General features: G+C 43.8%; 1 protein-coding gene across 1 annotated transcript; it reads right to left on the bottom strand.

Moving 5' to 3' along the window:
• Nucleotides 1-513: 513 nt before the first annotated feature.
• On the bottom strand, nucleotides 514-6,744 carry LOC101870504 (lysozyme g-like). The gene is made up of 6 exons (XM_005151377.4): nucleotides 6,727-6,744; nucleotides 5,023-5,097; nucleotides 4,107-4,196; nucleotides 2,883-3,079; nucleotides 2,490-2,625; nucleotides 514-1,613 (listed from the first exon to the last, which is right to left on the bottom strand). The coding sequence occupies exons 2-6, from the start codon at nucleotides 5,063-5,065 to the stop codon at nucleotides 1,483-1,485; spliced, it is 597 nt and encodes a 198-aa protein (XP_005151434.1). The 5' UTR covers nucleotides 5,066-5,097; nucleotides 6,727-6,744; the 3' UTR covers nucleotides 514-1,482.
• Between the last annotated feature and the right edge of the window lie 8,580 nt (nucleotides 6,745-15,324).

The raw sequence follows: 15,324 nt of genomic DNA, 5'->3' as shown, positions 1-15,324 counted from the left end.
TTGATTTGCTGATTGCTGCCTCTGACACAGCAATGTTAGCCTATAAGAGTCCTTAAAGAACACCAATGACATTTCCCCACTCTACAGCAGCATAACATGCAGCTATTTTTGCACGTTGGTTGCTCCCAGTGAACGTTGCTTCATTACCCTGAAAGTTCTTTGAAGTACCCAACACAGGGGGCCACAAGACACATCACTTCTGTATCAGCAGTGGTGACAGCCAGCAGAAAAGTGTCCCAACACTTCCAAAATCCTTATTCAAAAGGCTAAACATGGACATCCTTATTCCCTGTTCACGGGTTTGGAGGCAGTGGCTAGACTTGGCCTGCCTCACACCCTGGTCGCCAGCCCAGCTCTTCTCATCCACCCCTGTGTGTCTGTAGCACCATTTCCCTCTTTGTGTTCCCAAATGGAGTTTTAGACCCATTGCAAGAGTAATGTATTGGGTTATTATTCAAGTTGCAGGTTGCTGAACACTGGACCCCATGGGAAAATAAAGTATTTGGAGTCAACATTTATCTTTATTTTTTCTCTTATTCTCAGTATTATTCTCAGTAAACCTTAATTTTCACCCAGACCCATCCCCATTGAAGAACACTTTCAAACAGAGCTTACAAACCCAGAGCTAATTCACTTCAAATTAGAAGTCTGGATCTCTTACAGAGGGGCAGATACTGAAACACTTTTTAAACTTGAAGGAAACCCAGCATAAAGATGCAAAAGCTAAAGCAGGAAAGGTTGTGGGGTGTTTTACCAACACTCTTGTTTTGATACATCCCCTGGGCTTGGGTACATGCAGGTCTGGCTCCCACTCAGAGGGCTGCTGACTAATGGAAAGCTGTTTTGCATGCTTGCTATGGCTCTTGAAGTACTTCCCATACAGCTTCTCCTGCATGAGGCCGCTTTTCACCATGAAGAATTCTCCAGCCCCACCATGGCTGTGGGCTCCAGGGCTCGGGAGACTAACAGAAGCACATTTAGTATTGTTCTGCACAGGGCTGGCCACAGAAATGGACAGCTAGTGCAGAGGCCAAAGGCTTGGCGAGAAGTCTCTTCATTGCCCTGCAGCCAGCACAATCAAGGGGAAGGATGAGTTTAACTCAGGGGTTTCATCCCAACATTGACCAGGGAGAGGGAAGGAGTTGGCTAAAGGAGATGGGCAGAACACAGACAATGCACAGGGAAAGCTGCTTGTGTACCCATGCTTGGGGGATGCACAAACAGCTCTGCATTCAGCTTCAAATGGGAAGAGGCACCTTCCTTACCCGACACCTAAACATTGCTGGACTGTCCCTGTCTCTGCCCTTCAAAGGCCCTGAGCTTGTGACGTCTTGTCCCAGCAGGTCCCCTGGAAGGCAGTGCTGAGCTGTTGCCACCAGCATTGGTCCTGCCAGGGGACCTGAGGAGCTGCTCTGGATACTACAATCACTACTGGGCTAGTCTATGTGGAGGAGAGGCTCAGTGGTGGTGTGGGTTTATGAGCTAGAACCCGTGTCTCTTAAAGTACTGGGCTCTCCTAATCACACTGTTGACGTAGTAGCTGTCTCTGTCACAGGGGTCATCCTCGTAGACCTGGAAGTTGCCCATTTTTGCACGGTAGGTGCAGATTCCCCCTAGAAAGAGTTAATGAGTTGTTGTTATGGGCTTATAAGTAAGAAACAAAGATTTAAAGGTAAAAATTCCTAGCTAAGAGGACCATGCATCTCACCAAGCCAACACAACTGCTTGGGAAATCGCTCATTCTGCATTATGGTTGAAAAGTGACTGGTTTTGTAAAATCCTTATTTTTGTAGTGAAGGAACCCATGACTCTCTCCAAATTAAAGTGGGAATGTCATGGTGGTCCTAGAAAAGGGTGTAATTAAAAAAGGTAGTGGCAGAAGGAGGATGGCAGAGTAGGAAATGGCACAGGGTGAACAAACCAGCACACGGATAACATGAACTGCATGCAAACCAGTGTCCCAAGCTTCCTTCACACAATTTAACAGCATGCCACAGTCAATCTGTTACACTGAAATACCTCAATTTCTGCATTCCCCAGTGGCTTTTGTTTGGCTGCTTTCCACCTTATTTGTCCACCTGATAGCTATTTCACTTGTTGGATGAACAGAGAAGAGGAAAATTTAGCTCCAGGGCTGGGCTTGTTTCATGCTGCTTTCTACTACAGCAAAGCTGCCAAGGAGCTTAGCGTCCCACCACAGTCTCTCTTCTGTGGACAGAAACATGGAGGCCCTGTGGACAGCGCTTTGAGTTGGGAGGCTGCATCTGTATTCAAACCTCTTGCTGGTCTCTTGATTTGGGTTTGCCTTTTTTCTACTAGAAAACTCCAGTTTGGTGTGCATTTTTTGTTTGTTTGTCTGTTTGTTTTGTCAAGAGATGCTGTAAAATCTGCTAGAGTGATGCTCTTTTTCCCTAAAAAATGATGACAGCAAATGCGCAGCACTCCCATCACTCAGCGTATCCCTTTCTAGTACATAGTCCCTCACATACCTCTCAGCTGCTGGTCCCAGGTCCAGGTAGGATGTCTTGCCCGTACTTCATTAATTGAAAGAACCAGGATAGTTGAGCACTGATTTATATGTTCTTCACTATCCCACAGTCCAAAAGGCTGTTGATGCCCACCAAGCTAGAAAAGTCAAGCAAGAAAATGGGTTTTCCTCTGAACACAACCACAGCTCTATCACCTTTTCTGTCATCTTTGTACTCCCAGGCTGTGACTCATTGAAGTGACCTTACTCAGGGCAACACTTACGCACAACCTTTGATGTAGAAGGAACAAATTTAAGTGCTGTCCTGAACACAGAACAGTCATTTACTAAGGTAAGGACCAGGGATAAATACTACATTACTGTTCTGTTACTCATACTCATCATCCCCACGTACCTGCATCAAGCCGTACCTGTGCCGTTCCTGGTCCCAGCCATTGTCCAGGAGCAGGCCGACACGGCTTTCCTGCGAGATGATGCCAGCGATGAGTGCAGGCTCCAGGCACAGGTTTCTGGCTACTCTCTTAATCTGGACCTCGTATTTCCTCAGGCGTATGATGTCTGCCTCAGCAGAGCTCCGTACCAGGGCAAGTCCTGTGGGTTAGGAAAAGGCAGACTCACACACCCTCCTGTCCAAAACCCTCACTTCACCTTTGAGCGGTGTTTCAAAGGAGTAACTCAAGTGCTGAAGTAAACACAGCTACACCAAGTTGGGCAGTGGCGCTTGAGGAACAAGCATTGGCTCTGACTGTGGCCAGAGAACTGCTGTGCCGGTACCCGAGGATGATGAGGGGAAGAGAGCAGCTTCTCGGGAGGTGGGACTGCACGTTCATGGGCCACTCCTGCTGCTGCACTGCTGGAAATGTGGCTCTGGAGTCAGAAAAGTGCAATTAGAAATGCATTTGAAAAGACTGTGAGGCTGGCGGACTGTGCAAACTGCAGTGACACTGCGTTGTTAGACAGGTGGGGTTTTCCCAAAGGTAATTTTGGAACAGTTTGGAAACAAGCAAGCAGGTTCATATCCATACTTGGACACCCACGGTCAGGTGTCTGCCCTGGAGCTGCCTATATCCAATGCATGTGGCAAAGTCCCCGGAGATCTCAGCAGTATGAACCTGATGTAGTCAACTTTGCAATGACAGGGCAGTAACACAAGACAAGAATGAGGGAAATGGGAAGGAGTTACCAGAAAAGGGTCATCCAGAGGTAGGACAGCTGTGCATGTGGGACCTTCCTCCTGCAAACTGGGCCTCTGGCTAGCTGAGCTGACATGGCAGCACTCAGGGCCTGGCTCTGCACATCTTCCCCTTTGAGCAGACAGGCCCTGAGTTTTGTGAAGATGCTGATCCTGGCCGATAAAGAAACCATTTTAACTGAAAAGGGGTTGCCCTTTTTCCCTTTGCTTAGCAGCTGAGAATCCTGACTATGGGACCTGAAATTTGTCCTCCCACTTCCCACCAGGTCTGGGGGCTTCACAGCACCTGACATTTTGGGAGAGGGGGTGTTGCTTTCTCTCTTTCGGCTAATTGAGTAGCTGCAACACTTTTAGTTTGGCAGCAGAAAAAGCATCTCTCTGTAAGGTACAAACAGGTTGACAAATCAAGTAATGAATGATACCTACCACAATCTGAGGCTCTTACAGCTGTACAGGGGATCAGTGGGGCTTGAAGAGCACTTATATCACCATAGCAACTGTAACTCATGGATGGAGCTGAAAAATTAAATACAGGTGTTTAAACGCATAAAATCTCAGGGTGATACCGTACAGTGTGCTGCAGGTCCATACAGCATGAGGGATTGATCCAGACCAGTAATCCACATCACCTTGTGTTGGCCATGCTTGTATGGTTGTCACTGCTCTCCATTACTAACGTTATCAAAGACAGGCAGAGAACAGAAATTTGTTCTTTTCTAATTGTATATGTTGAAGTGAATGAATCTAATGACAATTTAGATGAATAGGCATCTGCCTTGTTCGGTCCAAAGGCTGGTGTTGGAGAGGGGAACCACAGCCTCGGCAGTTATTTCAGAGGGTGCTCCCCATCTAATGCCCAAAAATATCTGGGACCACTTGGATGATTGCTGGTGGTACCCAAGCATCCTGGCTGGGAGCATCTCCTGTGACCCTCTGTAACTTGGTAAGGAATAAATTCAGGAGAGTGCTTGCCTTAGTCTGGGCAAATTACTCTGCTTCCTCAGTTCCAGAGGAATTAATAGCCTCCATCAAAGAGCTTGCCACATTGGTGAGATCATTTCTGGGCAGGCAGGGATCAGAGAAGGTTAGCTGGTAAAATCAAGAGAAGGTATGCCTGTGACTCCCTTTTGGTGTCAGTCCTGTACTCCACACATGCTGGTCTGGGGCACACATGGACAGTGAGCAGCCCCATAGAGAAGCCAAGGACCATCAGCTACATGGGGTTTTACAGCACTGTGCAGAAAGGGGATCTCAGGTCTGACTGCACACCTCCTTCTGCAGCCCCTCTGCAAACAGTTCCTGGGTGTTTTTGACAGCAGCCCAAACCCAAACCCTGGCTCACCAACAAGGGCCATAAGGCCCAGCAAGAGCAGTGTAGAAATCATGGTGATGGCTCTCCTCAGCTGCCCCAGGAGACCTGGAAACACAGTGGTTTGCAGAATGTGAATGAATCTGTGCTCATTTTCAACATCCCTGTAGCAAAGTCTGCATGCCAAAAGCACCCAGACAGATGAAGATAGGTTGGAGAGTGAAGACACTCTCTCTGCAGCATGTCTTTCCCCTCATCCTCAGCATGGGATGCAGCCACCAGCTTCAGAAAGTGGTGGTGGGAGGAGAAGCAAGTGATGATCCTTATCTGATCCTTATTTCCTCCTTGCTTGGGGATACAGGCTTTTCCTGCCATTGAATATCTCCTCCATCTCATGTGCCACTACACCACCACATTGAGAGGGAAGGGCCATGCCTGGGGAGTTTGGGAGCAGGGAGGTCCCTGTCAGCAGCCTGGGCTGGCAGGGATTTTTTTTAGCCCCTGTCACTTTGCATTGCTTGCTCACATGGCTCCTCCCATAGCATGAGAATCATAGAATCATAGAATAGTTAGGATTGGAAAGGACCTTAAAATCATCTAGTTCCAACCCCCCTGCCATGGGCAGGGACACCTCACACTAAACCATATCACCCAAGGCTTCATCCAACCTGGTCTTGAACACCGCCAGGGAACACCCATAGCATCTCTTTAGGATGAGCAGGTGAGGTCCTTTTGCTTTAAATAACTGTTTGAAGTCTTAACACACTAGAGAGCACACATCTTTTGTCTGTCTGTTCAAAAGCCAATGAGATTTTTTGCTTGGATTTTGGAAACACATGTTTTCAAACATGAAGCAATATGACCCTTAATTCTCTGCTAAGGTATGTGAGGCAGCTCCAACATCCATCTGATGAAATAATACTTCTGTGATAATTTATGTGATTCTGTGATCTGCAATACTGGTGGCAGATAATCACTTTACCAATCAATGCATTAATTGTGCTTGTTAATAGAATTCAAGATTGTCACCAGATAAAAGCTATCAACTGCAAATACATTGACTGTAGTTGCCTTGCTGCTAAATGTCTTTAAATTGAGCAGGTTATATGGCTTACAAAAAATTTGCTCCCAAGAGGGTTTCGAATACAAAATGTGCCACAAGTCTTGTAGGCAATCATCACACAATGCAGTTAACACCTGAAAACCCCTGATTTTAATACTAATTTTAATAATAATTTTAATACTATTTTTAATAATTAATTTTAATCTCTTTAACCTGTATTTCTACTGCAAACCAGGCTGCATGGGTGCAGAAAAACAAATAGTTCACCAGTGTCATTGGAAATACTCTGTTGTCCTGAGTAAACTTCTTCAGGCCAACAAATGCCCACTGCCAGAGCTGGGTACATGAAGTAGCTCAATTAGAGCTTTACTGCTAGCCCTGATTATTCGCAAACCCAGATCAATATAGCTTGATCCAATACCTGTGAATTCAATGGCAAATCCATACATGGCCCCATTGAGAGCTACACACTGTTGCTATTTCCACATGTAGGAAATTGATAGATTCTATAGTTTTAAGTTATCAGCCTTATTTTTTTTCCCTCCCATCACATAAACCAACACAGGCCTAGGTAGAAACACTGTAGCAATCACAATATTGACAAGATGCTAAATCAAAACAAAATCAAAGCTTCTGGCTCTGAATGAATAGTCTATGAATGGATTCCGACTCACCTGTCTTCAGTCAGCCTTCCTCTGAGGCAGGTCCCTTGATGGCATTTGTATATATGTGTATGAAAAGGTACCCACCCTGTGGGCTTAGGAATCTTAATTCCTACCTAGTATGATGACATTTGTTTTAAAGTGCAATAAGTAATACATATTAAGAGCTTAGAATTCTTATGATTCCTTTCATCCACAGATTTGCACAAGTAGTGGTTAGTAATACTCAGGACAACACTGAAAGGAAATAAATACTGGTTTTCCTCCATCAGTGAGAACACTGATGCACAATAAAGGGCTTGCAGAAAGCATTGCAGTGAATCAGTGGCAAAGGCCAGGCAAAAATCAGATTCCTGACTAGTGCTCTCCTTGCTTTGCATCTGGGATTAGTCCGGACACATTTCTGGAAGGATTTATTGCCTCATTTCCACAATGATTTCAGATTGGCAAGCATTCAATCAAGTCTCATGCTTTCATACGAATTCTAAAAAGGCCAATTAAAGGAAAGCATCTCTGCCTCATTGCTTACAGCAAGCCTAATTCAGGAGAGTAACTTGAATACTTTGAGAGCAGAGGCAGGGTTTGCCTTTCAGATTTGGGGAGGCAGGATGTGCAGCTGAAGCCAATACATCACAAATCCATCTATTACCACTGCTCTCTTTTGGGCTTGAGTAGTATCCAGGAAACATGGTTTGGGCCAGATATTAGTCACTGGGTTCAAAACCAAGTGAGATCAAGAAACCAGAAGGTGGTCAAGTGCACTTTGTCACCTTAAAAATCGATAAAGACAAATATTACAAAGATAATAGATATCTTCCCAAAGATTACAGCAAGGCTAAGCATTCATTCTTCATGTACAAACTCGGTGTCTTATTGTGATATCTCAGACTAGACTACCACTAATTCTTTTTCTGAGGTTTAACATTTTAAATAGTAAAAATACTGCTTGGCATAATGTAAGGTAAGAACCTTAGAATCACAGAATGGTTTGGGTTGGAAAGGACCTCAAAGATGATTGAGTTCTAACACACTGCCACAGGCAGGGATACCTTCCACTAGACCAGGTTGCTCAAAGCCCCATCCAGCCTGGCCTTGAACACTGCCAGGGATGGGGCAGCCACAGCTCCTCTGGGCAACCTCTGCCAGTGCCTCACCACCCTCACAGGGAAGACAGACTAAGAGCAGAATAAAACAGGAGAATCTATGTGGTATCTTTGGAAATAACAGTTAGAAAATAAAGACATGCCATGTACAGGGTGGCTTTAATCCTTCTAAAAGGAGCTAGTGACTGAAGAAATGGAGGAGACGAAAGCCAGAAGAAATGAGATGGGGAAAGTTCAGGATGCACTGGAGCCATCAAAGTGGATGGCAACAAAGCTAGAAGCTATATTCATTTGACTTCTACAGAACCAGACAATTTGTATTAGAAAGAGATGTGCTCACTCAAACAGATGAAAATGATTTAGTATTAACACCCAGTTACTTTTCATAAAACCAGCATCATGCTAGTGATAACAAACTAGGGTTCCTCTGTCACTGAACCTGTGTTCATAATGATCTCTCAGCACCTTGTTTTGAGAAGCAGCCTCTGACTTCAGGTAAGATTTATTTCCTAACATGTTGTCCACTTGCTGATGGTCCTTAAGATAAAGTTTTGAATTTAAATACTCTTTGTCTTTGCTACATGTTTTCTTGCTTATTTATTACTTCTGTAATATTACAGATTTTCTACATTTCACAGTACTGCTTCATGACTTCTTAATGCCTCTTCTGCATTGCTTTGCTCTTTATTTGCTCATTAAAAGGCAGATGTTATGTTTTAAGTACAGTTATTTGTATCTGTGCTGCTGTGTTCTTTTAAGTGCCTGGGACAGATTCCTTGTATTCACACAATTTCCAGTATAAGGCCAAATAAGAGGATATTCTTTTATCAGCATTAGAAATTGGACTTTTTCTTACTAAAAATCTCTTTATCCCCACAAAATGTGCTGACTGCCTTCTAAAGTGAATGGTGAAAGCAGGCAGCCTCTATGGTAACAAGGTTGTGCTCATATATGTTGAATGAGGCAAGACTCTAAGACAGTGTTCTTGTCCAAGGCACCACCATGTAAGGAGACCTATAGGATGTTAGGAAACTTGATCTTCTGCTCAAAGGTCTTTGTGGGGCTGTAAATCCAGAGCACCGAATTCAGGTGAAGTACTTAATGAGAGTGCTAATAAAGCACAAGTTTTAATTTTTATGCTAAGCTTAATATGGAAAATTATGTCTAGTCAGATGAGGGTTGCTTCTGACAGCCCATAACGTGACAGAGCTGCCCTTGCTAGGCTGCAGAGGGGATGAGCAGTAGTACATCTTTGTGCATATGACTAAAGCAGCTCTTTCTAAATGGCTGGACTTCACAAAGAGATATCCAGAAATGTGCTGGACTGATATCCCTGAGAAATATTACTTTCTCTCTTAACACTACCATACCCCTTTTTATGTTTTGATTAATTGTTCATGGTGTTTTGTTTAGAAGCCCAGGTTTTTTGATTCATCTATATTGCAAGACTCATTCAGAAGGACAGCGAGTTGCTAGCCCTCTTGCTTGGTGGTAAGCAAAATATGTGAAAGCCACAGAAATATGATGTTATTAAATTACTATTAAAGAAAAAAGACACAAATGTTATAATTAAAAAACCCCAACAAAACACAACAAACAACAACCCTATAATTTTAAACTCCTTTTCCTGTTGTGTAATCTTTAAACATAAAGAATGCCAGTACGTACTCCCCTTGTGCTGGATCTTGGTCATCACAGCGTGTGATTGGGAGGGAGGAGATGGAAAGTCAAGGAAAGAGGAGACAGTCACTTATCAAATGGTACATGCATCATCTTATACTTAAGAAGCAGGAAGGTTTCCTGGTATTCACAGGACTATACTGGCAATAAGCCCCAGTCCGTGATCACATCAGTGACCACAGACATGGTTTCCCCATGGTCTTTTGGTAGTGTCCCTCAGGGATGGGTGTTGGGACCAGTCTTGTTTAATATCTTTGTCGCTGACATGGACAATGGGATTGAGCGTGCCCTCAGCACGTTTGCTGATGACACCAAGCTATGTGGTTCTGTTGATACACTAGAGGGAAAGGATGCCATCCAGAGGGACCTTGACACACTTGTGAGGTGGGCTCATGCCAACCTCATGAAGTTTAACCATGACAAGTGCAAGGTCCTACACCTGGTTCAGAGCAATCCCAGGCACAGCTACAGGTTGGGCAAAAAGGAAATTCAGTGCAGCCCTGCTGAGAAGGACTTGGGGGTGTTAGTCAATGAGAAAATGAACATGAGCCAGCTTCAGTGTGCACTCACAGCCCAGAAAGCCAACCGTATCCTGGGCTGCATCAAAAGGAGCATGACCAGCAGGTCAAAGGAGGTGATCCTGCCCCTCTACTCTGCTCTTGTGAGACCTCACTTGGAGTATTGTGTGCAGTTCTGGTGTCCTCAACATAGAAAGGACATGGAACTGTTGGAACAAGTCCAGAGGAGGGCCACGAGGATGATCAGGGGACTGGAGCACCTCCCGTATGAAGAGAGGCTGAGAAAGTTGGGGCTGTTCAGCCTGGAGAAGAGAAGGCTGCATGGAGACCTCATAGCAGCCTTCCAGTATCTGAATGGGGCCTACAGGGATGCTGATGAGGGACTCTTCATTAGGGACTGCAGTGATAGGACAAGAGGTAACGGGTTGAAACTTAAACAGCAGAGGTTTAGACTGGATATAAGGAAGAAATTCTTTACTATTAGGGTGGTGAGGTACTGGAATGGGTTGCCCAGGGAGGTTGTGAATGCTCCATCCCTGGCAGCGTTCAAGGCCAGGTTGGACAGAGCCTCGGGTGACATGTTTTAGTGTGAGGTGTCCCTGCCCATGACAGGGGGGTTGGAACTAGATGATCTTAAGGTCTTTTCCAACCCTAACTATTCTATGATTCTCTAATTCTATGCTGTTGGTTACACTGAGCTAAAGGGTGTGCAAAGTGGAGTGGACAAAATCGCTACCTGACGGAATGGTGTTTCCCACTTGTTTTACATAAGAGAGACAGGAGCACCCCTGTGACCTAAAGCACACCAAGGCTCAATACCACCAGTTTTTTCCTACTCACAGAACCATAGAATCACAGAATGGCTTGGGTTGGAAGGGACCTTAAAGCTCATCCAGTTCCAACCCCCTGCCATGGGAGGGACACTATTTTTTGATTCATGCCAAGGGATCTGCCAGGGTGAGAAGTTCTTTTTTATATCCTACTTATGGAGATGCAAGGAGAATGGATCATCATTTTGAAAAGCATTATGTATTGCACATGCTGTTCTCCTTCTGGTTGCAGGTTACAGCATCACATTTCACTGGGTGGCGAGAATGCTATCTAAAATTACCCGGAACAATACCCATACTAATTACTGTCTCTGTCGTAAGTTTCAACTCCTGTTTCATAATATCATCAGGCAGATCCATTTCTCAGGCTCTTCCTTTTGTCTGTGGTCTAATTATAGGTAACACCAGGCATTCACAGACTTTTTAACTGTTTTATAGGGAAGCTGCCCATGACAGATGACGCATGTTGGATGCCTACCACTAACTGGCCAGTTAAAGATGCTTCTGTAGCATCATCTCAAACATACCCTCTAGAGCTGCCTTTCTCAACTTTTAAAGGGATACAGGTGGTTCAGTAATTACACTTCCATAGATCTTCTTTTGTACATCTAGTACACCGGTAAGTAATGATACCAAAGGTCTTCAAGCTTGTAAGACATGAGGCTCTCAGTTTTCACTGTGTTCTTTCTGGAGAACGTAGGTGGACATTGAAATAACATCCCACTCTGCGCAAAGTACCTCTCTGGCCATCACATAAAATAACTCAGACCACGAGTGTTTATGAATGAGGAAAAAAGTATTTTCCTCTGTTCTCTAAAATGAGACTTTGAATTTTACTCTAGGAAATGTGTTCTAATAAAGAGGTCACTGGACTGAACCGTACGAGACTTCAGTTCACAGCACAGCTTAAAGACAGATCTATCACCTAAAGCAAGTCATTTGAAGTTTAAGCCAGGAGAGGGTCCTGCACCTGTGTTGGGGCAATCTCAAGCATAGTAACAGGCTGGGTGGAGAATGAGTTGCGAGCAGTCACAAGGACTTGGGGGTGTTGGTTGATGAGAAACTTAACATGAGCCACCAGTATGTGCTCACAGCCCAGAAAGCCAACCGTATCCTGGGCTGCATCAAAAGGAGCGTGACCAGCAGGTAGAAGGAGATGAGCCTGCCCCTCTGCTGTGCTTTTGTAAGAAAGACCCCACCTGCCGTACTGCATTCAGCTCTGCAACACCCATAGGGAAGCACCTCTTCTATGGAGACAGGCTGGAAGAGTTGGGCTTGTTCAGCTTGGAGAAAAGGCTCTGAGGAGATCTTAGAGCAGCTTCTGGTACCTAAAGGGACCCTACAAGAAATCTGGAAAGGGACTTTTTACAAGGGCATGTAGTGACAGGACAAGGGGGAATGGCTCTGAACTGACAGAGGGTTCAGATTAGGTATTAGGAAGAAGCTCTTCCCTGTGAGGGTGGCGAGGCACTGGAATGGGTTGTCCAGAGAAGCTGTGGCTGCCCCATCCCTGGCAGTGTTCAAGGCCGGGTTGGACGGGGCTTGGAGCAACATATCTAGTGGAAGGTGTCTCTGCCCATGGCAGAGGGCTGGAACTGGATGAGCTTTAAAGTCCCTTCCAAACCAAACCATTCTGTGATAACTATTAAAGAACCTTTTCTATGTGCCTGGAATTCATGACACAAAGCACTGAAGATTGCCAACGATTTAGAAACCGAACAGGAAACAAATTCAGACCTCTTTCTAGGGCAGCACACTAACAAAAGAAACAATTAGCAAGGAGGAAGAAGATCAGGAAAGGAATTAATGTGGCTTGTGTATTACAATCACATGATGTTCATATGATGTCATCTTGGGAAAAGCCAATGGTTACTGGAGATTGCATAGTTTCTGAAGCAGATAAGTTAATTTTTAAACCTTTTTTGTAGGAGTCACATGTTGAAATACCACCAGACAGGTAATGCCTGAACAGGTTGGGTTCAAAAAGGCAAAGTGTATCAACATGGATGCAACACTGAGCTGACACAGGTTCATGGCTCCTGCATCAGTGATAGTTTTTAGGCAGCTAAAGCCATGGCTGTAATGGCTAATCAAAAAAAATATAGCCTTAGAATATGCACCTCATGGCATCTCTAAAAGTTAGTTATCTTTACTCCCTTCCCATCAACAAGCATCAAATATCACTCAGTATACACGCACTTAAAATTAATCCACCAAATTTGAACAGGAGTATTTCATGGTGATGATCTGGTCTCTTATGTACTACTTTAGCCAATTTAATGTGTTAGCTTAAACTAACATGTTCCCTTTTGCAGCATACAATACAGAACAGTGCTCTGCAAGGGAATGGCTAACCGGGAGCATCTGGGAGACTGGAATGTCTTGGCTCACCTTGTTCGTATTAGATACGCTTAAGACTGACATCTCTAAAGCATGGTTGAAGAACAGAAGATCAGAGTAGACCCTCAGAGCAGTAATGTGGAGGAACATATCTATCTATTTATCCTTAGGGGCAACATTGCCCTCAGAACAGTCCTAAAATACTCTACTGTAACTTCAAGTACTCTTCACTTCTGATTCCTAGGGAGGCTTTTCTTAAATTACAGAGCATAGCCCTCACTCTTGAACTGTCATATACAGGTGTTCTGTATATGTTCTATTCTGATCCATCCACTACTGACAGTTTTCCCTTTAAAAGCAAAATACACAGCTATTTAATATGCAATGAGTTCAAAAGCTGTATTATTAACGCACCAGCTTGTGCTTGGCTTTGTGTGCATGTATACGAGACACAAAATGACAGCATCCCTCACGCCGGGCTGAGGATGCTGGTTTCACTTTCATGTGGAAGACAAAAAGCTTGCTTTAGATACTGTACTGGTCAAAGCCTGAATTTTCTATAAATATATATTGAAAAATACTCCTTTTATAATTTCTAGATGGGAAGTAGCACAGTGTGGATTACTTGGAAACAAGGACTGGAAGGCATCAATCCATCTTGTGGGTCAGCCTCCTTCAATGACTGCTGATGACAGCAGCAGACAATCCAGCCCACCAGTGGGGTCTGAGAGCAGCTGTTTGTTGCCCTCTCCGGATTAATTTCTCATCCTATCTCTTTCAGGGAACAGGCCTCTTCACACTTCCCAAATCCCAAAGCTCAACTCAGCACTTAAGATTTTGTGAGCAGACCATCACAACCATACTGTGGGATCAATCAGTGATCAAAGTGTGCTCAGTCAATAATCTAGCATTAACAAAGAGCTGAACAATGCAGATCTTGTTTGGTTGCTATTGTCTGCACGCATTTCTTTAATAACTACTTCATGTGAGCATCAAGCACAGACTTAAGCTCTAATCATTATTGAAGTTACATGCTGAGTTCATACATAAGCCCCGCAACTTAAAAAGCTATACATGAACATTTCTCATCTCTTTATTGTACAATACCCTTTCATGGTTAACACATGCCAGACCAGGTATCATTTTGTGATTACTCTAGGCTCAGGAACCTTATTTAGTCATGTCCTTAGATATACAATCTATTTGCTGTAAGCAAACCCATGTAACCTTCATTCTTTCTAGATATTGCACATTACTGTCAGCTTCTCATCTACCAGCCATACTGCTACTAGATCGCTGTTGACAAGTTTTGTGCTTTTCAAGTCTGTACAGCTGACATTTGCTTGAGTGTTCTTAGGACTGTTTACACTTCTAGCTTGCTGACGCAGGTCTTACTATCATGGACACTTCATTATTTAATCTGCACAGCAAAATCACTGAGCTTTACCATAGAATAATATGTTCCTCACTACTTAAATCACGAGGATTTTCCAGTCCTCAAAGAATTTCTAAGTTTCAACCTAAATAAAATTATTAGATTTGGATTGTTCATCTCAAAGTAATACGCAGATCAAGAATGGAGAAATTCAACTTAGTAGTACACAAAGTCTCAAGTTCCTCTTTTACCTAAACCTGCAAAGTCCTTATATCAGCACTGGAGTGCATATTGCTGTATTACAATCCAGATGAAGGAAGAGGTCCTAGGAAGGAAAATTAACCTAGGAAAAACATCAGCAGCTGAAGTGACATAAAACCAGACTCTGACTAGGATTTACATCAAATTTGTAATGGGGCTATTCATACATGGAACTGAATAACCTCTAATAACACACCATGCTAGAATCCTGACAAGCCCACGTTTCCACACAGCACTCAACTACATTAGACATGATTTTATATTGCCACAACCTGTTTAACATAATTAGGACTCAGAGATGAGTCCTGCTAAGGCACTCTTAAAAATACTGTTGGAACACTGGTTTCTTAAATGGGATTTCATGCAACTGTATTAAAAAAAAAATTAAGCCCTTTCTAGTGCATTTCAAGAGTTTGTGCATTGAAAAGATCAACTCAAATAAAGCCTACTTTATGCTTGTAGTAGATTAACAGGCAGCTGTGTACATCTTCAGCTGGTTTCCT

This window comes from Melopsittacus undulatus, chromosome 2 (assembly GCF_012275295.1).
Source record: "Melopsittacus undulatus isolate bMelUnd1 chromosome 2, bMelUnd1.mat.Z, whole genome shotgun sequence".
In the NCBI taxonomy this organism is placed as follows: domain Eukaryota; kingdom Metazoa; phylum Chordata; class Aves; order Psittaciformes; family Psittaculidae; genus Melopsittacus; species Melopsittacus undulatus.
The sequence above is the reverse complement of the archived record's forward strand: the minus strand, read 5'-3'. Positions and strand labels throughout refer to the sequence as shown.